This window comes from Pangasianodon hypophthalmus, chromosome 6, assembly GCF_027358585.1.
Source record: "Pangasianodon hypophthalmus isolate fPanHyp1 chromosome 6, fPanHyp1.pri, whole genome shotgun sequence".
Classification (NCBI taxonomy): Eukaryota; Metazoa; Chordata; class Actinopteri; order Siluriformes; family Pangasiidae; genus Pangasianodon; species Pangasianodon hypophthalmus.
This window is the reverse complement of record NC_069715.1, coordinates 10,600,228-10,625,632: the sequence shown is the minus strand read 5'-3', so window position 1 is coordinate 10,625,632 and position 25,405 is coordinate 10,600,228. Positions and strand designations below refer to the sequence as shown.

General features: G+C 39.3%; 1 protein-coding gene across 3 annotated transcripts in view; it reads left to right on the top strand.

The window, feature by feature from the left end:
• si:dkey-246g23.2 (solute carrier family 66 member 2) overlaps positions 1-21,713 on the top strand; it is a 54,712-nt gene extending 32,999 nt beyond the window's left edge. For all 3 annotated transcript variants that reach the window (XM_026927352.3, XM_026927354.3, XM_026927353.3), the window contains one exon: positions 17,895-21,713. In XM_026927352.3, coding sequence (XP_026783153.1) covers positions 17,895-18,069 — 175 coding nt within the window. In that variant the 3' untranslated portion in view covers positions 18,070-21,713. The remainder of the gene's footprint in view (positions 1-17,894) is intronic.
• Positions 21,714-25,405: the final 3,692 nt, after the last annotated feature.

The following is a 25,405-nucleotide window of genomic DNA, read 5'->3' as shown; positions in this document are numbered from 1 at the left end:
GTCCTGCCATTAGCTGTAACACCACTCATTGATTCTTTTATGGTACACTAAACACATATCATTCTGTCCTGACTGAAGCACCATTTGCACTCTTCATCCTGCGCATCCTATTCTGACACTCTGCCTCACTCTATAAACTCAGGTTGATGCACATATACAGTATAAACATTACTTTAGCTGGTACATGTTAATGGTCATCAATACCTCAGGCCATGCTAAAATTACATTAAGGGCAAAAATGTTACACTCACTGCCAGTGACACATTGATTGCATTGGTTTAAAAAAGATAAATTCCTGCAGGAAGCACATTTATATTAGCTTCGGTCCTTCCGTGCCTAAACGCCACTTGCGGGCTTTAATTTGACTCGTAAAGTGCAGCCTGAAGCGTCTGCCGCTGTCATCCCCATACAGCCGAGCAACGGATGAGAGGAGACAGAGAGGAGCATGGGAGAGGCAGGATGGCTTAAGCTCCACTGCTGCTTCCTTGGCTCTTTGTGCATCTAATATGCTCCTGAGACATTAACTTAAATCACGAATACAAACTTTAACTCGCAGGTCCTCAGGAAATTCCAGTGAGGCCAATTTTGTATTCAAGAGAAGCCTTGGGGAATGGCAGTGCTCGCTTCAGCAATGCTAATAATGTACTCCGTTACTAATTAGGATCGTTGCTCGCCCATTATGAGTGATGTGAAACACTGTATATGAGTTTGACCTTCTCGACCTTTGCCATCGTCATAGGCAGACTACTTGAAGTAGGCACTGCTGGTGAGTGTGTGAACAGTATAGACTGTGTGTCTGTGTACAGAAGAGATTTGTGCATGGACAGTGTATATGAGAATGTGATGAAAGAGCGATCTTCTCTGTGTACCCAGACTGTGGTTTGAAAAACATCTTGGCCTTGGCCGACAGTGATCCAACTGACCATTAAAAAAATAAATAAATAAATAAATAAAGTGATAAAGCCAAGTTAATCACGAAACCCTTAGGATTGAACCAGGGACCCTGGAGCTGTGAGGCTGCAACACTACCCACTGCGCCACCATGCCACCCATCCCACCTCCTGTATAACCAAATTTAGGTTTACCCTTTACTCTTGCTGTAATGAATTCCCCCTCCCAGTGTGCATCGTGGTTCTCGGTGTGACGAGTGCAGATTTCATGTCATTACGCTTTTGTTTGTTTTGCAGTTTGCCTTTTGTTTTGGTTCTAGTCCTGTCTTCACGCCTGTCCTGTCACTGGTTAGTTGTCCTGTTGTGGTGTTCTGTTCTGTGTCAAGTCCTTGATTAGTTTGTCTGGTTATACTCTGCTGTGTCTTAGTATTTGGTAAAGTCTTGTCAATTATAACATGCTTGTGCTTCCCAGTTCCTTTTTGCCAAAATCTTAGTGTTTTCTGGTTTTGACCCATGCCTGCTTTGTGGGTCTATGATTATTGATTATGCTTGTTTGATGTTGCCTACATGTGTGTTAACCTCCTCCACGGACCATGGATTTGCTCAAATAATACACTTTTGTGTCCTACGTCATTCGCCAGCATGTCACAGTTGGTAACAAACAACAATATAAGCTAACTAGCAAAAAAAGTTTACTGGGGAACTTTTTCTCTCAGTTTTGTTCATTGGCCAATTTCCACCCCATAGCTATTTGTCCCATCACATGCCAACTACCAATCAGGGAGGGCGGAGGATAGCACATGCTTATTCCGAGACATTAAGCCGAACACTGTATTTTTTCGAACTACTGCTCATGCTACAGTATATCATGCTAATGCTGTCACAGTGCAGCCGAAAACACATATCACTCCCGCATACATGAGTTCATAAAGGCCCATGATTGGCTAGGGATTGACAGAGGAGCGAGTATGCTATCCCTCCCACCCAGAAACCAACGGCTAATGTTGTTCTTTTGGACTCTCGACCATGGATGGCTGTGACATCATCGGGATTCAAACTCTTTCCTATTGCGCCACTTCGGAGCCACTGCAGAATCTTCAACCACATCGAGAGCATGAGGAAACTCAGAGAATTATAGAATTATAGTTGATGTAGAATTTAAATGATGCAAAGTTCCAAATGTGACACATATACAAACAGATTTTTTTTAAAATTTTTGATTTCTTGTATTTTTTGCATATTGTAAAGGGTCTTAATATGGGACATGGGAGAGGAAGCATTGTCCAGCATTCTCTAAACTCAGATATAACCCTGGTACACTGAGCTTGTAATCACACATGCAGAGCTGCGTTTCTACACTCCTAGCTCCATTCATACCCACATATTCTATTACGGGACACTGGAGCGAGGTTTGTCCTCTGCTTCACTTTATGCCTTTGAGCCAGATGATTACTGGACCGGCAGAATTTAAACAAGCCCCAGGATTCTCATAGTTTTCTAAAATTGCCTGTCTTCATCCCTTTATTATCTGACTGACAGATAGATAAGAATTGTATCTTTTTCCATTTTTCCCCTTCTCAAAGCCATTACCACTAACTTAATTTTGTGTTTATTGACAGAGATGCGGCTGTTCTAAGAAAGAAGGCTGGATTGTGAGGCATGTGTCTGTATGTGTTTTTCTGTGACAGACCATGACAGACGTTAATGGTGCAGGCATCCAGTGACAAGCTGTCTCTTCTCTTCCTCAGGGACACAACACATTCTCTAGGTCAGGAATGTCCTGATAGTTTCTGACAGGGTCTTTCAGTGTGACTTTTTTTGAGAAAGATTGCTTTCTCGCGAGCCCTGTGGCGTTCATGCATTGGTGTGAATTAGCTTCCTGCCCTGATGTGCTTTTGACTTGTTCTGAGGTGGAGGTGTAAAGACACAGAGTACACAGGCTCTCACCCTTACGACTGCCTATTTCATCTTCTGTCTAGCTGACATATTAGTCCACAGCAAAGCAACCCCAATTAATCATAGTGTACAGGGTTACTGTACAGTTGATCAGTGTCTCTAGAGGAGTTTGCTAAATTCATTCACTCTGATGAAATATTTTTAAATGTAACTCAGCAGCATGTCCTGCCAGTGCTGAGACGCTCTACATTCATTAGCAGCTGTGCAGTCACGTGGAGCACTACTTACCTGCACTTCCCTCCAGCATCATACATATGCCATGCAGAAGAGTTTATAAGGACACTCTGGCCAAAATCTGAAATGTACAATCATGTTTTCACATTGGTTAACAGTTTCCTAAATTACCCACAATGCCACAACGCCTAAAGAGAGTGATGCAGCAGCGCTTTAGTCCTTTATTCTGTCCAGCTCTCTCATTTCCTCATCTGTACACTCTGCTCAAACAGATAAGGTTCCAAACCATCACCTTTTTTGCTAATAAAATTTACATAAAATGCTGAAAAATAATCTAAATAAACATGCAATAGAAGGTTAAACACTAGTTTAATGACAGAATTTCCATTTAAGTGGGTAAACTTGAAGTAAACTTTTTGGCATAAACAGTGAATCAGCATAAAGAATATTTGCTGGTTTTTTAGAGACTTTTTTTTTTTTTTTAAACTTAGTCCGTAGTCAGAGTTGGGCCCCTGCTGTGCCGATCAAGCTGACAATGCTGTAATCGGTCTCTTAAGCAAGCAGAGACATGCAGCGAGCTCCTCCTCAGAGATGGCGCTTCTGTGTGTGTCTCACTGATTGCTCCTGATTACCCCTGGGAGTCCTGGCGAAGTTTCCCATATTTATTAAAAATAAGGATGTCACTCATGGTTATGTGGTGAGGATTCGGCTCCAGTGGGACCCAGGAAAGCGCACATACACACAGATGCTTTATTGAGCTGTTGCTGTTATTACTATGGTGAATTGTGGGATCCATTTATCTCTCTCTCTCCCTCTTCTTTCTCTCTCTCTCTCTCTCTCTCTCTCTCTCTGTGTGTGTGTGTGTGTGTGTGTGTGTGTGTGTGTGTGTGTGTGTGTGTGTGTGTGTGTGTTTACCTGCCCCATGGTCTCATCAAACAGCGTGCAGCTGAACAGCCAGTTTATTAAATCTCATAAGTCATCCATAAGGGATAATGACGCCCTGCTGAAATATGGACACCCATTCAGATAATTCCCACCAGCAGCAAGTGGCACACACTTAATCACCATGAAAACTAATCAGCTGTGCTGTGGTCGTCTGTCACATACAGTATATGCTGTCTATCCCACATCCATGTACAGTCACTCTGTGAGCCCAAGCATCGTCAGCACATCCTCACACCAGCATTGATTGTGGTTGGTTTAGGGCCACCACAATTAAGAGCATGAAAAATTTCTATCTCCACGCTTTGGAGGTGTGTCCAGCCACATGGAAACTGCTTGCTGGTTAACACCTTAAAGTCCTAGGTTATTATTCAGTTATTCATCTTAAAGTAGTAATAATTCTGAATTATTCAGTGACTTCAGTGAAACTAACAACTGACCTACCAACCTTTGTGCATTTTAACATTCGAGTTACCAATCAGAAATACTCTAAAACAACAGTATTCTTATCCCCCCGCAAAAAAAAAAGTAGACAAGCCAATCAGCAAATTAATCTGAAATGATTACAAAGACAATTGTAATTGTATGTGTTTTGAAATATTAATTAACCCCCTGGAAGCCCCACCCTCTTTCTCCAATCTGGCATTATTAAGAGTCTATTGATTTTTTTCAGTTATGAGTTCATTAATGTGAAATAAAATTTATCAGTGTCTGTTTTATTTAGCTAACATTAACCAAGTATACAGTTAACATCAATCAACTATATTTATTAGGGATGCTACCAAAAGAGAAGAAAAAAAATTAAATAGGCCTACAATGAAACGTCAGATCTAACACTTTACAAATAATTGTGGTGGTAATGATAATTAGAAAGTGATTTAAAAACTCTTGTGCACTGGTTAGCCACAAGACAATCAAGCCTGGTGATTACCGTCAAACCCTATATATACACACATTACAATTTCTACCTTAGACAAGTGATTTATAAAAGGACTATCCCCCCCTCATTAACGCATTATTGTTACTCAGGGTTGGCCAGGTTGCAATAGGAAAGGTGTTTAGTTACAAGAATGACAAATGTCTGAAAGTGTGGACCTGCTGACAGATCCTCAGCGTTTAAGGAGTTAATTCAGAAGCAGCAGCAATGTTGTTTAGAAATAAGTGTGAAATAACTCTAAAACACCCAGTTCACCTTAAGGATTTGTAATGAGCGAGGCATTCATATCAGGTGCTAATTGGGGCTTTTCAAGACTAAAATCTGACACATCTGGATTAATTGAACCAGAGATGTGTAGATGTGGGCAATCAGTCTTCTTTAATAAGGAGGAGAGAGGAGAGCTATGGAAGATACTTAGTGAGATAAAGGCCATCTGTCCACTAGGTGCACTAGTTGTATGAATATGCCTTAAAAATAGTATGTGTCCTAAAAGTGACATTACAAAAAGTAGAACATACTATGAGTTCCTTTATGAACTAAGAAGTGCCAGCAGGCGTTTATTGGAGCCACTGTTTTTGAAAGGCTGATACAATCTGATACGATTATACTGCTTTTTCATGAGATGCATGAAGACGGCATGAAACAGGGTGGCACGTTGGTGCAGCAGGTCGCCTTGCCACCTAAAGGCTCATGAGTCCTGGGTTCGATCCTGAGCATGGTTTATGTTTATCTTTATGTAACTCTCTGTGTTTACTTTTAGCATTTTTTGGTCATTTAAAAGTGTGTTATAAATAAAATTTAACTTTATTATTATTAGTTATAATTATGGGTTACTGTCTGTGTGGAGTTTCTGTGTATCTTCTCCCCATGTCCATGTGGGTTTCTTCCGGGTTCTCTGGTTTCCTCCCATCTTCCAACACCATTCCAGTAAGTGGCTTGTCTAAGATAAATTGCCTCTTTGTGTCAATAAGTATGTTTGTACATGGTGCACTGAGAGGGACTGGAGTCCCATCCAGGATGTATTCTCGCTTTACCACCTGGTGATAGGCTCTGGATTCACCGCGGCCCTGACCAGGATAAAGCAGTTACTGAAAGTGAGTGAGTCAGTGACAACAGGAAACATAAATTCTAACAATTTTTTCTAAAAATTCAAACAATTTCATGCAGGTGTGAGGGAATGGGAAGGTTAAAGATGACTTTATATTATTGGTTAATATTATTTTTCTCTGTATGGTGGTCAAAAATGAAGCACTGTCTATAGGCAGGCAAAGATCATTGCAATTTGGGGGATAATTACAGAGTAAAAATACATTTATCATATAAAATTGCAACAATCTTCAGTTTCTGTGGTTTGTGTGATACAAATGAATGTAGCACTACTGCATTAATTTATTTTCCTTGTCTGTATAAATAATAATAATAATAATGATAATAATAATAATTAATAATAATTATTATTATTATTTTACCATTCTGCTGGCTTTGCCCGTCTTCATTCTGTATTTCAGCTTTGTGATTCTGATCTGCTCATACTTCTGAACTCTTTTCCAATTAGCGTTTAGGGTCATTTTTGTTATTTATTCCGTATTTATGTGCTGTTTTGCCTAAGGCAGTCAAGTTTCAACCTGATATGGAAAATAAGTAGGAATTTTAAGAAGCTTCTCATAAGGCTTTTCATGAAGGAAGTCACAGAAAAGTCTACAACCCCTCCCTGCTACGTAAGCCTTCTCTAATGTTCATGACTTAGTTTGTGCAAATTGCTGCATGTTGTCAGCGTGTTCAGGCTTTGCACCTCTGAAACATCATTAGCATGAGTGACAGATACTTTTGAATATTTACAGGATGTCCCAGGCCACGCTACATGGGTATTAGTGGTAGACCTGCTATTCATCTATCTCCTTTCTCCTGCATCTGTAATTAGTGGAGGAATGATGGAGTCTTACTGTGCTTTCAAAGTTGTAGAATCATAAGTTCAGGAGAGCTGTATGAGCTCAGCAGATGTGTCATGGTTCGTTAGCACCATTAGCAGGAGCTGTGCAAAATACAGCCCATAACAAGTTAGAGCTCGAAGAACTGAACCCAATTGATCACCTGGAGCTGTGTATTTAAATGAGGGTGCCGGTTAGCTGTCGTGACTCCTCTGAGCCTCAATCACGGTAGAATTATTCATTACCACAGCAGGCTAAAGTTTGGCAGCACAGAGGAGAGCCAGAGTTTTGGAACAAGTGAGGGGGGAAAAAAAGAGCAAGACAGAGCTGGCATACCAGGTTTACTCAAAATACTCTTTTTTTTTGGGGTTTTTTTTTTTTCCCCTACACAGACATGTTTGCATTAGCTCTCTCTTTAACAGGGTAGTGGAGTATACTAGCTGTTTACAGAAGTCAATATGCATCTATTATAACACACCTGCAGGCTTGTTATAGTCTGCAGTTCCACCGAAAGGCATGAATTAAAACCGGTTATGTTTCAGTGGTCTATTAATCACATTACAGCCATATTATAATGATTTTTAACTGCTTTAAGAGGACAATTCAAATTCACAACACAGATGTTTTAACAAATTAAATTCACAAATGTGTTTCTGTGCCATATTGAAAGAATTATCAAGGTTTGTGTCTTTTATTATGAGTTGCTCTATCTCTTTTACTTGTCATCCTCTCTACATCTCCTTGTCGTTCTCTCGCTCGCTCGCTCTGTCTCTCTCTCTGTTTCTTTTGCTCAGTCTGCCGGGCTGGACTGAAGGTCTTGTTTACTTTCTTCAAGAGAATTTTAAATAACATGTCTCTCTCTACCCTCTATTTTGTTAGTAGAGAGCAGATCTATTTCTTTCTAGAAGTGTGCAAACTTTCCTGTGTTTGAGACAGATGGATCGATCCACATGCATATTTCATATTTTGTCTTGAGCAAAGCCTTTTTTCTGTCACTACATTTTTGATTTATTGTTCCCTCATGGCGCAAACTGAAAGTCTGTAGTAATTTAGGGAATGGTGGATGAGGGGCAATAGTTTGTGATGGCCTCCTGATTCGTGTAAGACACACTCAGGGTATTCTCTAGTTAGGGGACTATCATTTTTGAAGACAAGTTGGTCTGACCCAGATAAAATTTCCATAGACAGTCTGGCACACATCAGTTTGGCTGGGAATATTTCAAAGATGCCAAAGTCTATGGTTTAGCCATAACATTTCTCCCGTTTAGTCTTGCCAATTCCCACCCATTAGCTAACTCTTCCCTGTCTAACTAGCTAGCTAACTCTACCGAGGCAAACCTGTGCACTTGCATTACGGCAATCTTGCATTAAAATCTTGCATTACAGTAAAACTTTAGGTTCAGCTACTTGCTCTAAAATATTAGAACAGCAACATCCTAACTTTGAGTCAGGTTTCCAAAGAGTGCTGTGTTTGAGCAAACTTCTTGCTAACAGCCAGCTGTCCCTACTAAATGCTAACAGTTGTCTGGCATGAGCAGTCTAGTCTTACCCCTAGGGCAGACAGTCTAGTCTGTACCGTGGGCTGTGGTTTTTCTCTGCATGATAAAGATTACCACTATGCTTGATCGGTTTTCCTAGGGATAGTCTGTGTTATGAGGGCTCTGAGACATGTGCATTTTGGTGCCAACTCAGGCAGTCCACTCTTACAACAGATGTGTGATGTTTTTAAAAAAAAAAAAAAAAAATCCTTGGGCAACCAAAAGTGGAACCAGTGGACCCCTCTCTTTTTGCCAAGCTAGCTCATGTGAATTCAGAAGGCAACATGGAAGATGATGAGGATCATGGTGGAGCCTCCTGAGCCAGGCAGATGGAGCAGCTGAGGCATGTGCCTGATTTCCTTTTTCCCTTTTTCCCTTCGGGCCTCCTCTCAGGCAAATATCTGTACCTGATGCTTAGCATGTTACATAAGCTCCCAAATCTCTGCTGGGTGCAGGGGCAAGATTCATCCCTCCACAAACAATCTTCCCTGCAGTATTAATGAACACTGGAAGGTAATGGAAGGTATGCAGGTGGTGATGTTGAGCGGTATATAGGTGACTTGACATCCTACGTCACCACACGTCATCTGCTTTACAAGTTAAATATGTTCATGAAGGCCTGGTATTATGTATTATATGACATTCCTCATACATACTTTTCCTATTACAGTGCCGTGTATAAGTATTCACTCCCCCTTGAACTTAACATTTTGTAGTGTTACAACCTGGAACTGAAATGGTTCTTGTTTCTCATTTCTTCATGTGCTGGTTGCACAAGTATTGCTAAATATCCAAAATGCCTTTTGGCAAACTCCAAATGGGATTTCATATTGCTTTTTTTTCAATAATGGCTTTCTTCTTGCTACTATTTAATAAAACCCAGGTCTGTAGAGTGTTCAGGCTATGGTTGTCCTCTTAACAGCTTCTTGCATCTGATCTGTGGATCTCTCTAGCTTCTTCAGACCTACCTTAGCCTCTTGGTTGTTTCTCTGACTAATGCCTTCCTTACCTGGTTACTGACTTTTGTTAGATGGCCTGCTCTAGGCCGAGTCGCAGTCGCGCCACATTATTTTCATTTTTTTTAAATAATAGATTTGGTGCTCCTTGATATGTTTTTGAAATATTTTTATAACCAAACCCAGACTGATAATTTTTCAAAACTTTGTCCTGTTTTGATATAGCTTCTTGGTCTTAATGATGCTATTTGTTTAGGTATATTCCCTAGCAAACTCTGGGTTCTTCCAGGAATTTATCTTGAGGTCATGTGATATTTCAATTGCACACATGTGAACTCCATTCTACTAAATTTATAACATCTGATGGGAACTTTTTCTAGTCTCCAACTGTAGTTTGAGCCTGAGCCCACTGTGGCCTCAGATTCCTGTTCTCAGCTGACCCGGAGTGGAACCCAGTGTAGTCTTCTGCTCTTGTAGCCCATCAGGCTTAAGAGTCAACATGCTTTTCTGCTCTCGATGTTTGTAAAGAGTGATGATCTGATCTTTCTTATTAACAAGGTTATCCGCCTCCATAAGTACCACTCACTGGATTTTTGTTTGTTTGTTTGTTTCCACCATTCTGTATAAACTCTAAAAGTGTTGCACATGCAATTCCCAGGAGATTAGCAGTTTCTGAAATACTAAAACCAGCCCATCTGACACCAAAAACCTCGCCATGGAAAAAGTCACCGAGATCACATTTTTTCCCCATTCTGGTGTTTGATCTGAACATAAACTGAAGCTCTTGGCCTGCATCTGGGTTTTTTTTTTTCTTCAATCCCATTTACATCCATTTCAGTTACAGGTTGCAAAGCTACAAAATGTGGAAAAGTTCTTTTATTTTTGCTAGCATCTGGATGAGGGTGACCTTGAAGCCAGTACGATTTCTGACAGTAGTTTTCCATGCTTGGTGATCAAGGGCTGCATTCTTGGCTTCTTTGTGGATGAGTCTCCGATCCTCCAGATTTGTCGTGCTGATTGCCACACTTTCCACTTTATACCTCCAGAGAGGTCTGTATGGTAGCTGGCATGCATGGAATAACCATTACAATCTTCATTTTTGGATTTCCTCATTTCAATCATGGGTTGCTACACACATCTTATTCTGATAGTCAGGTTTCAAAGACTATCATGGAGAGGAATTTCATTTCATGGAGGAAAAAGTCAATGGTGTAAATATTTATACAAGGCACTGTTGGTTCAGTAGATGATTTAGGGTAAATAGGTGTATAATAATGAGCCAGAACTGCAGGGGGTTCAGCTTGGACCAGACAGCAGCACAGACAACTTTTGATCTAGAGCAGGAGAGAACCATTGAACCGTTTCTCTTAGAACTTTTAAACCGAGAGAAGTGAAGTGAGAGGATATTACAAGATTTCTGCTTCATTCTGAAGCTCATCTTCTATCCTTTCTGTTCCTTTCCATTCATTTCCTTTCCATTTCCTTTCTTTACTTTCCTTCTCTTCTCTTGACTTCCCAATGTCTCTTCTCTTCATGTCTCTTAATGTCTGTTCTCTTTCCTTTTTTCTCTTCTTTTCTTTCCTTTCCTCCTCTTCTTGCCTGATGCCTCTTCACTTCTCTTCACTTCTTTCTTTTCTTTCCTTCTCTTCTCTTCTTGTCTTAGGTATGCCTCTTCTCTTCTCCTCTCTTTGCTTCTGTTCTCTTCTCTTTTATTTTCTTCTTCCTTTTTCTTTTGCTTCTTTTCTTTCATTTGGTTTCTTTTTCTTTTCTTTCCCATCTGATCAGATCAGGTCCCTCATTCTGTAGGGTGTGTGTGCTTGAACGCTTGTCTTCTATAATCACTGCTTTCAGAAATGATACTTCAGATGACATTCATACCATCTGTCATCCTTTCAAAGTAGGTTGTCCATGTGCTCCCTCTAAATCTGCTCTAAATTGGAGACGGCCTGACGACTGTTGTGTCCCCACCCCACTCTCCTGTTTCTCCTGCCGAGTTCATCCTCAGTGTAGCTGCAGCTCTGGACGAGTTCTGTAGCTGCAGCTAATTAAGTGTGCTGCTGAGGCTCTCACTGCGTATTAGCCTCTCTGATGCCTGTCATTTTTCCACCTACAAAGTCACACCATTTTTCAAAGAATTCATGCCACGAAAAAAGGTATGAGGAAACAGGATGAGTGAAATCCACAGATTAAAAAACTGACACAACAGTTCTCTGTATTCTTCTCGTTTGCTACCTATGTTTTCATGTCAGTTTTTTTTAATCCCCTGCTCTCACAGTCACGCGAGACAGCTCATCTCGTCTCAGTGATCTCTGAAGCTCAGAATGCTCTGAGTTTTATAGCTTTCATGTGCTAATAGTGTTCCTGCCTTCCTGCCGTAATGAATGGTTAAAGAAATTTCTCTCTCTGTCTGCCAGTCTCTTTCTCACTCGTTCCCTCTCTCTCACTCACACTTATTCACTCTTTCTAACTCATCCACAAAGTGCCTACAGTCTGACACTTTTAGAGGAATGTTCATTAGTTTTAAATCTCTGTCTATAGGCATTTTTGCAGAGCAAATATTTGATTTTGTTGCTAAAATGTCAATAATGTCAATAATGCTTTATTAGTGCTAGTCTTATTCACGTCATGTCTCTCTAGCAGTACATTATTGTGCTCTGCTGGAGTCTGTAATGAACATAATGCCATCTCACACACACACACACACACACTTTTCATAAACACCATCACAGTTAGTACTAACAATTTTATCTGCCATTTCTCTGAGTAATTTTCTTTTAGACGCAGCTGTCAGTGAAACAATCATCTTTACACTGACTTAATTTTCGTAAGTCCTCATCTTCTTTCCTTTCCTTTTCTTCCTTTTTATCTTCTTCCCTTTACTATCACTTCTTTCCTTTCCTTTTCTTTCCCTTTCTTTCTCTTCTCTTGTCTCATTCCCTTTTCTTTTCTTCATCTTCCCTTTCCTTTTTTCTTTTGTTTTCTTTGCTTTCTCTATTATCTTCCCTTTGCTACTGCTTCTTCTCTTCTCTTCTCTTCTCTTCTCTTCTCTCGTTCCCTTTTCTTTGTCTTTCCTTTTTTCTTTTCTTTTCTGTTCTATGCTTTCTCTTCTCTCATCTTTCATTCTCTTCTCTTCACTTCTCTCCATCCTTTTCTTTTCTTTCCCATGTGATCAGATCAGGGCCTACTCTGTTTTATTAACTAGCAGTATGTGTATGTGTGTGTATGTCTGACTGTTTGTCTATCCATCTGTCTGTGTGTCTGCCTGTCTGTCTCTCAGTGTGTGTCTGTGTGTGTCTGTCTCTCAGTGTCTGTCTGTCTGTCTGTGAGTCTCTGAGTCTGTCTCTCAGGGTCAGCCTGTGTGCGTGTCTGTCTCAGTGTCTGTCTGTGTGCGTGTCTGTCTCTTAGTATCTGCCCTGTAGAAAAGTATTTTGTATTTAGATTTTGTCTCTTAGTGTCTGGCTGTGTGTGTGTCTGGCTGTGTGTGTCTGTCTCTCAGTGTCTGTCTGTGTGCATGTCTGTCTCTCAGGGTCTGTGTGTGTCTGTCTCTCAGTGTCTGTCTGTGTGTGTCTGTCTCTCAGTGTCTGTCTGTGTGTGTCTGTCTCTCAGTGTCTGTCTGTGTGTGTCTGTTTCTCAGTGTCTGTCTGTGCGTGTCTGTCTCTCAGTGTCTGTCTGTGTGCGTGTCTGTCTCTCAGTGTCTGGCTGTGTTAGCTCTAAAGGATCGATGTGGACGTGTCGGGGGTTGAGTGTAGGCTGAAGTGTAAAACAGCCTGTGAGAGCTGAACCACGAGGCTCAGTTGCCTTAATCACTTCCAGTCTGTTCTTCTCCCTCGAGCCGATCTCAAGTGTTTGCTGAACATTTCTTTTGTCTCTTATCAATTCATCGCACACTTACAGGTGAGGAGTGAGACAGGAAGCGAGAGAGGATGAATAAAAGGGTGGTTTTATATGTGTGGGAGAGTTAGAAAGTGAGCGTGAGGGAGACAGGGTGTGACTTCCTATAGAAACACTGGACTTGGTATTCTCTGGGTGGGAGATGTAAGTGTAAGTATTGTAAGTGGCTCTCCATCTCCATTGTGATGCTCTGGTGATGGATTTGGTCTTGTACAGATGACCTGCCTCTGCTAATTACCTCTTTAATGTTTCATCCTCTCTAATGATGTTTGCAGTCTCTGAGCTATAGCAGTTCAGCAGGAAGAGAAAGGGACTGAGGGACGGAGTGGGAAGAACAGAAAGGGATTAGTAGGGCCATGAGTTGAAGGAGGGAGCTACGATGAGAACTTAAGGGCACCATTTCTGTAGAAATCCTCCACGCTGAGTGATTGCTATAGAAATGTAAAATCTAATTTCCATGCCAGACTTAGCAGTAGACTACTGTGCAAGGTTTTTTTTCTTTTCTTTTCTGTTCTTTTCCATTGCATTTCAGATTTTGTAATAATCTGAAATTGCAGTTGGAGGTCTATGAGTGCAATAGCTGTCAATGTCTTGAAAGATTTAGTTTTCAGATCAATTAGAATATAAATTTTTTGCCTGCCACAGACAGAGCCACTTTTGCAGTAGCTTTATGCAATGTACCTTATCCCTTAAACTACAGCAGGTGAGCATTATGTTACTAAGAAAGGCACAAAGAGACAGTATTGTCGATTTACTTCAGTAATTCTTATTATTTTTATTCCATTTCCAGCAATGCTTTCTCGGTTTTATATTTCTTAGACAACCAGGAATCGACATTAAAATCCACCATCTTCAGCTTGCCGGTGCACAGGAATACAATGCAGTGAATCCCAAATGGCCTCCTAGTCACTATTCTATGGTGGATATCTGAATTGTAACAATGCTGTTATAGAATTAAACAGTGCCCAATATGCCATTTACAGTATATATTTATATTTTACAGTAAATTACTGGCTATAAATTACCAGTACACTATTGTAAAAAAAAATGACAAGGTACCTCTACAAATGTAATTAATATTCTGTAATTTCACAGAAAGAAAACTACAAATGCTATAAAATGGTGCTGTAAGGTTATGTTACAGTAGTATCAAATCAGTAGTTATTATTGTTAATACATTGCATCTTAATAATATTAATAATAATCAATTATCCTGATAAATAGAGTTTCCAGTCAATTACTGTAAAATATTATAGCTTTTTACTGGACACAGGGTGTGTAAAGGTTGATTATTGAGGAGTGGTCAGAGGTTGCTTAAGCTGTATTCACAATCATTATATTTTCCATCGTTTTATTGTTATATTATAATCACTATATTCTCTATAAATTTATCATCATATTACAATAATTATATTCTCCATCATTTTATCATTATATTACAGTTATTATTCTCCATATTCCCCATCAATATTCTCCAAGCATTATAGGAGAAGACTCAGTGCTGTTATGTTCGTAAGAGGAGGATGTTCCAAGTACTAAATTCATGGTTGCAAATAATTGTGAAACATGAGTTTGTTTATATATATATATATATATATATATATATATATATATATATATATATATATATATATATATATATATATATATATATATATATATGTTCATGTACCAACAAGGTTAAGATATCAGCAGAACATGTTTGGATGAAATTGTTAGAAAAGCTCATGAGGCTCATAATGATGCTTCTGTAGTCCATGAGCTTTATTATGATTTTATCCAAGTGGCTTACAGGCTTAGCATGTCAAAAATAAATAAATAAATTCAGGAGCTGTCTGCTTGAATTTGTGATGTGCAAGACGTCAGATGATCCAATACGGCATTTTAATTCATTTCTTCTTGAGAAGAAATAAGACAATGATTTACATTTTAGCAGCCAAGTAGTCAGTAAGCTACTGTATGACGATTGACAAGCTAAAAAATTAGCCTGTAAGCCCCTCAGATTGGCTCATAAAATATCTCATATGAGCAATTATGGGGAAAAATATCACCATCATCAACGAGTTTTTAACAGTTTCATCCAGACTGGTAAAACCATTTACAAATTGAATTTAATTGCCGTGCGGAGTAAAATCAGATGACTATCATTTCATTAAGTGCTGTGAATGATTGGTTGGAACATATTGGTTGCAGTAAAATAATGTGCTAGTATATATTATAGGTAAATAATCCACGACTGGGGGGTGTAATGCAAAGCGGATGACCATTACCACCCCAAAGTGGATTATTTTCTTATATCAGCATGCCCTGATAGTGATTTATTCCTTGTATACCACACTGATCTGGCAACGATTACTATTTTTAATTTATTAATGAAAGACCTCATATTTCCGCATTTAATCTTGGGCCTCTGAAAGACAACTTAGTTTCTTAGGTTATAGCAGCTAAAATCAGACTATCTCTGACCAGCCTCTGTTTTTTTTCTCTCTCAAAGTTAATATGACAAAAAAAAAAAAGGGATTAAGGAAAAACCTTAATTTGTCACATTATTAAGAAAACCACAAAGTCCTCTGTCCTGGTGGAAAACTTGCCCGCCACAAAGCTGTGACACTGGAGACTCCTTATCTAAATACTAAATAAACCTTACAGAAAACTTCACCACATCAACATTAAGATATTTTTAAATCAGTTGATTATTAGTCTTAATAGATTATATAGATTGTCCCCATGAATGAATTGTTACTATAGTTACCCAAGACAGCAAAACTGGCCATGCTGTCAGGGAGGGAGGGGTGGCATACTCACTCTCCTCCATCAATCACACTGACACTAACCAGTCATACAATCCAAAAAAAAAACCAAAATCAAACCCTGCACTTTCATTGTTCTGACACAACAACATTACCGCTTCACTATCGTTCCACACGAGTTAATAAAGTTAATTTAATACTATAGTTATTTCTTCCCATCAGTGCCAACATCTTCCACAGATTTTATAACATAATTGGATTACATACTTAACTGAAAACTATGTGAATTGATCACCCTACATAATTCTACGTAATTCAGACTAATAATTTGAAACTTGTTTAAATTAAATTTAGTATAAGCAATGAAATCATGTTTTGAGAAGCCCCGATCTAAATGAAGTGAGGAGGTGGTTGTGAAATTAACCGCTACCAGATGTGAAAATCCTTTTTGCATACCACATCCTATTCCATTCTAGTGAGCAGGCTTTGCGTGTGTACACCCAGCTTATAACAGCATGGTAGTTTACATATTCGAATGCACATCTTTTTGCCTTTGAATATGTAAATGTTATGCCAATTCAAATAGTATCAAACAGTGACGTTCATTCTGACAGCACTAAAGTGAAATATTATTCATGAACATGAAAACTGTCTGTCTTGGCCCTTTTTTCTGTCTGTGTAAGAATTTCCTGCAGCTTTTGAAAGCCAGGAGGGATTTACATCTGTTATTACTGTAGTGCTAGACATTGACAGAGCCACAGGCATCCAACCTCAGCCACTCTTCGACGCCATTTTCCACACCTTTTGCATCTGTCAGGTCTGACCTTAGTGCAGTAAACTGTCTGAGTTCATTGCAGGACACGATATTAAAGCAACTGTCAGTGAAACAGACAGGCATCATCTTTTACACTGGCAGGACCACTCTATTCTTGATGAGTCCTCATCTCCAGAGAGATGGGCCATGAACACACAGTCAGCTCATCTCTTGGATGGTGAAACAATGCCAACAGTGTTTAAGAAGGATATTAGATTTACAGGTGAAGGTCACAGAAGACTGGAGACTTGATGAGTCCACACTAAAAGAGTGTGTGGAGGAATGGACCAGTCCACTACTTTACTGTTTGAGTCCGTTTCCTGTAGTTCTCTTGTTAGGACGATCCCCTGGATGCTGAATCCATCGCAACTCTCTCTGACAGTTGATGGATGGTCTGCATTCTCCTGCAGTATTTCTCTCTGTAGCGATAAAAACGAATAAGCTTTCACTGTGTAAATACCACAGAGAGGGGGGAGACAACTGACCTGCAGAGAAAAGCACAGTCTGTATGACTCTCCTTCCTCAAAACACGATTCTCCCTAAAGTTTTTCATTCTAACTTTCCTTTGATAGATCCGCAGAGAGTTTGTCAGTACAATGTTTTGGCATTCACAGCGAATGAAGGTGAGAAAGGATTTCCTGTTGTCCCTTCCGATGCCTCCTACAGGGCCTGAGATCATCCACTTTCAATAAAAATGGATTGCTCACTCATGCTGGGGGAAATTTTATCTTTAAAAGTTTTTTTTCTTCTTTCCTCTTTATCCTCCTCTGCTTCTTAATGATCCTGAAAAAAACGGCACATTGAGTTGTAATGTGTAATTTTGAGTCATTGGGCATTCAGCGAGCAGCCTAGCTTTGAAATATTGTCCTCTTCTGCTTTTAAAGTGGTTGTACAGAGAGGAAGCGGAGTGAATGAGCGTTGCAATTTGACAACTTTTAATAAAGTCCCCTGCCTCATGTTGAGCCCTGGGATTTCATTAAAGAGGAAATGGCTCTCACTAGCTAACTGAGTCTCTCTGCTATTTCTGAAGTACTTTTTTTATTGTCATGTCATATTTTCCCTTTATACTCTTTATGGTTTAACTGTAGCAGTCCTGTTTTCTCCTTTTTCTCTCTCAGCATAAAGATGGTGCTCCTGTGGACTGCTGGTGACATTTTCAAGACTACGTACTTTGTGATTAATGAAAGCCCCGCCCAGTTCTGGGTGTGTGGGATGACCCAGATTTTGATTGACATCGCCATTCTGGTGCAGGTCGGCTACTATGGTCTGGACTCCAGAGCTAAAGTGGGATGAGGATGACTTCTCCGGAAAAAGGTCTCCACTCTCAAACAAGGGCTCCTTAACTATGTGCATGTGCGCTTCTTTTATTTTCTTTAGTTCGAAACTTATTTAAATGTTTGTGTCAGTTTTTTTTACGCTATTTATATTTGTAGTTACATTGCTGTTGAGCAGGTGCACTGTTCAAAGGAAAGAGACGCTCCCATAATGTATCTTGTCAAAGGTTTGCCACAATTATGTGTTATTCGTTCCATATATCCATTAAGTCTCTGCTTAGAGACGTGTTACTGAGCTTGGCAAACCATGAGAAGAGCCCCAAGCGTTTTTAGTGAAATGTGAGCTGGCAGGCGGCTCCAGAGAGAGCGTGCCAAATTCATCTGCAAATCTGCACCACTTGATCTACACTTTGGACTGTTCCACAGCCAGAACTGTCCCATCCACTCACCATCCTGAAATCATTTGCTAAATCTGCACCTGTCTCTATGTGGATGTAGAAAAAGACAGATTTCACTATGTGGTTCTGTATCATTTTTATAGACTTCAGCCTCTAGGATGATACTGTTCCAGCTGAAAGAACAATGAGAGTGTTCACTGAATCTGTATGAATTCCTTCATTTCCACTTGAAGAATCCTGTAAAAAAAAATCATTGTTCTAAATCTTTGCACCCCAGTATAGTTCTTCAAGATGGTTCCCAAAGAGTTACACAATTTAATGAAGCCATGATAGCTGAAATCCACTTATCTTTGAAATATAGAATATTAGGCCTACACTCATTGGAAGAAAAGAAAAGAGACTATAGAAGGGTTCTTGGTTTTCAACCTGTGGTTGTCCACCTGCGGAGAACCTGTAAAGGTTCTATGTACATCCATACGACTGAGTGTTTTCCTATCAGAGAGGAACTGTTTTAGGAAAAGCGTTTTTGTTTGTTTGTTTGTTTGTTTGTATACAGAGGTGCCAACATCTTTGAGTTTTAAACCCTTGTTACAGCGATATGCAAGACACCTGAAAACAGAAAAGCGGTTCACTGAAGGGAAAAGGACTCGAGATGTGAAAAGCATGCATTTGCTTCTTATCTAGGTGAACTTTGACCTGTGAATTTACAAACCAAACCAAGTAGGCAGGAATGTCGTCTCTTTAATCAGTAAAAATGGAAGAGCTGTTTATTATAAAGGAGCAGCCATGCCAGAGTGTTGCCTTGCTGTTTTCTTACTATTGCTTGGCGCACATCTGGGGTAAAAAAAAAAAAACAACAAAAAAAAAAACACCATCTCGTCTACTGACATGCGTTTGAGTTTCTGTTGTAAAATTCTGTTTTTTCTTTCTGCCTGCTAGGATTTTCTTATTAGCAATGTTGGCACCTCAAGTGTTTATACATCTCCAGAAGAATTTTTCATTTGATCAAAAAGGTGGAATGCTTTGAACCTTTTTTCGAAATATTTTTTTTCCCTAGAACCTCTTGTTGTTGATTTATACATAGAACCAAAGAAACAAACCAAGCATACTACCCTTTAAGGTATTACCTGGAACCATTCTTCTGAGGAGTCATGGATAGTGATGTATTTACTGTTATTAGTTACTGATAGAGATTTTCTGTTTATGATTAAAAAAAACCTGTATTTCAGAAGTGTGTTGTAACCACATGCACACAGATTAGATTTTAGTTTTAGCTCTAATAGTGGAAATAAAACCAAACTAGATAAGGATAATTGTGAACCTTTTCCGGTACATTAGCGCTCGAATACTTTACTGGTTTAATGGCATAGATAATGGCATAAACACTGCATCCCTTTCATTGGACTGATGCTATGCTCATGTGTTTATTGATGCTGAAAACAGTAAGACTGAGACCATCATTTATTGGTTAGCCAGGAAACTGGTGCAAATGTTGAAAGGCAGTCTGTGATGAGACTTCCATCAGGAAGCCGTTCCACACCATTAAGCATCACGCCAGTGCTGTGAGTGAGACGCTATTGATCATTGACCCTATAACTTTGAATCCTGCCCCAGTGCCTAACAGCTGCAGGGTATGTCTATCTGCCTCCTATAAGCCCTGCGGCATCTCCCTCGTTTTCACTCTCACGTCTCACTGTTTGGAGAAAAGAATGCTTCAGTTCTCAGTGGGTCTTACACACTGCAGTGTGATTACAGTGAACTGAGAGTGAATGAGTGTTAGACATGGTTAATCCCCACAAGGATGGGGCTGTCTGACAGTTTTGACCTTGTGGAGACATTTGCGTGGTCCCCACAAGGAGAACTTCCTTTTTTTCTTTTACAGAAACTGCTGTTACAAAATAGGTGTACAAAAGAGTCAAATGTTTCTTTTTTTTAGGTACTGAGGTGAAGGTTAGGGTTAGGTGTAGGTGTAGGTATAGGCATAGCATTCATTAGCTGCGTTAATACACTATATAGCCAAAAGTTTGTGGACACCTGACCATCAGACTCACGTGTGATTGTTGAACATCCCCGTTTCCTGTTATAATAACCTCCACTCTTCTGGGAAGGCTTTCCACTACATTTTGGAGCGTTGATGTGGGGGATTTGCCCATTTAGCTACAAGAGTATTAGTGAAATCAGGCATTGATGTGCTCTGTGCAGGCCACTCGAGTTCTTCCACTCCAACCTGGACAAACCACGTATTAATGGAGCTCGCTTTGTGCACAGGGGCATTGTAATGCCAGACCAGTTTTGGGCCTCTTAGTTCCAGTGAAGGGAAACTGTAACGCTACAGCATACCAAGACGTCCTGTACAACTGTGTGCTTCCAGCTTTGTGGCCACTGTTTGGGGAAGGAGCACATATGGGTGTGGTGGTCAGGTGTCCACAAAAGTATGGCCATACAGTGTCAATATTTAAATGAAAGTTCCTCACAAGGAAAGTAAGACAAGTCTGTGTGTGTGTTAGGTTACACAATGATGATAGTCATATCTTCCTCTAATTTGTCTCTATCAGTTATGACATGTCGATCTTGAAAGCAGCTGTTCCCTCACTAATACAGATCCGATGCTGTCCCTCTGATCAAACACAGCTGAATATGTATGGTTTATCATGGTGCTATTTTAAGAGGTATTACAAGTGTTTATTATTTTCCCATCAGGTTTTCCTAAACCATATAAATATAGCTATTTACTCACTTACTTCCATGTCACTTTGCATTTTGCTTTCTATGTATGCAGTGCTCTTGTATGACATACATATTCATATAATACAAATATATCACAATGCAAAGCTTTTAAGAGCTCTAGTAACCAAAGAGATTCTTTTCTCCAACATATAATGTCCAATACAAACACGTGTGGTGTAAATGTGTAAATGTGTTTGCATGACTGGTGAATGGCTTAGCTCTTGATTTTATAGTGTGCTATTGTGAATTGTAGATGAGTTTCTGATGAGCATGGTCAATCATGTGAATAATGCAGTGCGATTATGGCTGTTTAATGATGCCTTAATATTTGATACTTTATTGGATTCTTGTCACACACAAGCTTTGAGAAAGACTGCACTCCAAAACACACACAAAAAAAAAACCTTCCTGAACCTTGACTGATTTCTGCACAGATTGATGTTCACATTATGTCTCATACTCAGCGAAATGTTACTGAAAGCCAATGACTGAAGTGTTTTTCAGGGAGGACATTTATTAAACAAATGAAACAATGAAATCTGTGTGGCCCTGTCTGACTAGCACTCTCTAAATGGACCTCTACATTATACTGTGTAGAAATTTGCATGAAATACTTAAAAAATATATTGCACTGTCATTACATCACTTTCCTCACAAAATAAAATATCAGAGCAATACACATCTCTTAAATTAGATCTGACCTCAGGCATATAAACATATTGTTATATTAAAGAGTTATTTGTTCCTTCCAAAAATTTCTTAAGATGTCTTGCTTAGAATCCAGGTTTATTTCCAAACCATTTATAAAGTGACACAGCTATGGAGAAGTCGAGGAGCTGGTATTCTGCAGGCAGACAGTGCTGTGGACACAAATCACTCCAAATATCCTCCTCCCTTTCTGGCATAGGTACCAAAAAAGTTGTGCAGTTATGTCACTGTCTATCATGCATCATGACACCACGATGCTGGGTGTGAAGCAGAAGCCTGGAATAACACAAAATTAAAAATTTCACCAAGAGTGATGTTTACAGTCAACATTTCACACATCAGGAAGAAAGATCAGCAGGTAGCAATTAGCATGCTTCTCAACTATGATTGACATCCAGGAATTTATGCAAAGGAATGCAGCTTTACATTGTAGAAGCTGCTTTTATTATCAGATCTACAAAATCCTCCTTAAAGATCCAGGCTATACCTTAATCAACCCAAACATGTAAAGAGGACCCCAGATACCACGATTGTTTTAAATAAGGTAATAAAGAAACAAAATCCCAAAATTGATATTTATAATGGCAGCACATGGTGAATTCACGAGTTGTGAATGCCATGTGTTTTGTGACTGGCATGCTATCCAGGGTGTATTCCCCACCTTGCACCAGTATTCCCGGGATAGGCTCCGGATCCACTGCAGCTCATAACATGATAAAGATGCATGAATGAATTACATTTATTTATGCAACTGAGGCTTCAGCTAATTGAATATTTTTTGGTTTTTAGATGATGTTATAGTTAAAATGTTAAGACATACTTAAGAGAAACACTACTGTAAATTTTATTTATGAATCACATTTAAAATAACAAACATTGACCAAAGTGGAGTACATAGTTCATGTAATGTATGTTTTTTGTCTTGATTTAAACATTTAAAAAAGTCTATGTTCGTTGAGAGGCTGTTCCATGCATTATTATAGAAAATAGTTTAATATAATTTTTCAGTATAAAATCGAACATTCCTCTGTAATAGCCTTCTAAATGAGGATAGGATTGAACATGTAAAAGTTCATGTATGCAAGTCATCTAGAAACCGATTTATTTTTTTGTTGGTCCTGAATAAAAAACAAAATGACTTTGAGAAAAACATGCTTAGAAATACATGATTAGTATGACGTGATTTCATGTGTATAGTAAGTGCTGTTTAACTGGTTTATAAAGGAAATTGACATGTAAGTAACAATGATGCTTAAAGTGACCTATACAGCAGGAAACAAGATATAAGAAGTTTAAGAGAATCACAAGTGGAACAAAACAGCGAAAATAAACATATTCCTACTGAGTTTTGACATTTAAATTACTATGTTGTAAGAGAAGACATGCTATGGATGCAGTGTATCCACAAACATGAAAAAAGATTGACATGACCAAAATCTGCCTGTAGTGTCTTGCAAGGTGAGTACAGTCAAGTTTTTTTTTTTCCCTAATTTCCAATTTGGCATCTGAGCACCGTTGGTCATTGTTTTTAAGGAGAACTGTTGGTCATCACTTATCCTGGTCAGGGTCGTGATGGATCCGGAGCTTATCTCAGGAACGCTGAGGACAAGGTATGGACACACCTTGGACAGGGTGTATGACTCGAGGGTTAAAGCAGCTGTCGGTAAGCCAGACATATATTCATCTTTCAGTTCAGAGATGCAGTACTGTAACTCATAGACAAGGTGCCAATAATGGATGTTGGCAACTTATGAAATATTTATTTGTGAAAAGGCCTGGATTATGCATGAGGGACCAGCACTGATGGATACAAGCCGCTAGACATTAATCAAAGGCCCATACATTAATGATATAATATGAAGGGCTTTGCTGATGACTGCTGGGATTTTGGGTTTTAACCTACAGTCGAGAAGAAAGAGGATGAGCGGGAAGATTATAAGTTGTTATACTCCTCTTTCTATCCATGAATATACTTGTCTATTCCTTTCCTTTGAGAGCGTTATATTTCAAATTCCATGTTAGTAAAATCCACCCTATCTTGTGTATTTTGATGTTAGTCAGTTAATTAACAGACTCATCCTGATTCAGTGTGAGTGTGTTAGAGCATGTTTACTCCATGATCAGGGTTAGGAAGCAGAGTAGTAACCAGCATAGCTACATTTACTAAAATTGCACATAAAAGCATGAAGACACAGAAACAATTTGGCAGTCTCAGACAGTAATAAGAGCACTACTTACACTGCCTGAGTGCAGTCCCCTCTTTCTGTATTATTTGAAAGTCTTGTGAGAGCTAGTTTAGTCTGATGAACACTTTCAAGAAAAGATGTTTTGTGTGTCATCCACAATTTGTGAAGCAGACGGCTACACACACAGCAGGCAGCTGACAACACCATCTCATTCAACATGTGTATGTGAATGTCTCTGTGGGTGTGTATGTCGAGTCATACAATCCTGCAGGGCTTCTATTTCTTTTAAAGGTAGGAGTGCACTCAAATAAATAATGATGGTTTGGTTTAAGTTAGTATTGAAGTACATGTGTATATTATGGAACACGATGTTGTGGATATACAACTCCATTCATCTTCTGTAAGTGCTTTACCCTGGTCAAGGTCACTGTTGATCCGGAGTCTATCCTGGGAACACTGGGTGTGAGGTTGGAATACACTCTGAATGGGATACCAGTCCGTCGCAGGCCACCATGCACATACACACACACACACATATTAAGACACTCATTCACATTTAAGACAATTTAACATAGCCAGTCCACCTGCTGTCATGTTTTTGGAAGGTGGGAGGAAACCGGAGAACCTGGAGGAATTCCAACTGGAGCTCAGGATCTAACCAGGAATCCTGGACCTGTAAGGCAGCAATTCTACCCACTGTACCAATGTACAAGCTGTACATCCTGTTTCAAAGATTCAGAATTATTGATGTACAGTATGGTGAAGCCTTTCCTGAAGACACTAACAGCACTGGGTCTCTTGCTGTAATGTGTAACAAGGTTGGCGACACTTTTACAGGGTTCTTTATTCACTCCAACATAAAACTCCTTTATATTCTCACTTGCATGCCTTCTTTAACCACAGGTTTGAATCTGGAGAATGGGCTGGTCATTGTAAAATACTGATTCTGTCTTCTTGCAACTATATGTATGCTGATTTGGATGTATGTTTTGTGTCATTCTCCTGTTGAAAGATTCATCCACAAGCTCCATTTTTTGCCAAATACTCTGCTATTGTGCATGATCAAAATGTTCAATTTTGGTCTCGTCTGACACAAATCCACTTGTATTTCCAATGACACTTGGTGATGTTTTTTGTGATGCATTTTGTGGGTTGCTCTTGAGAAGGGCATTTACCAGATGAATTTGAAGTCAGCTAAACTGTACAATTCTGAAAAACTGGATTTTTTTTTTAAACCACCCTCACCATCCTCTGCACTGCACTGGGAAACATTACATTATGGCACTGATTGTGCTTAATGGTATTTTAACTGCTTATGTGTTTGTTTTTAAATATC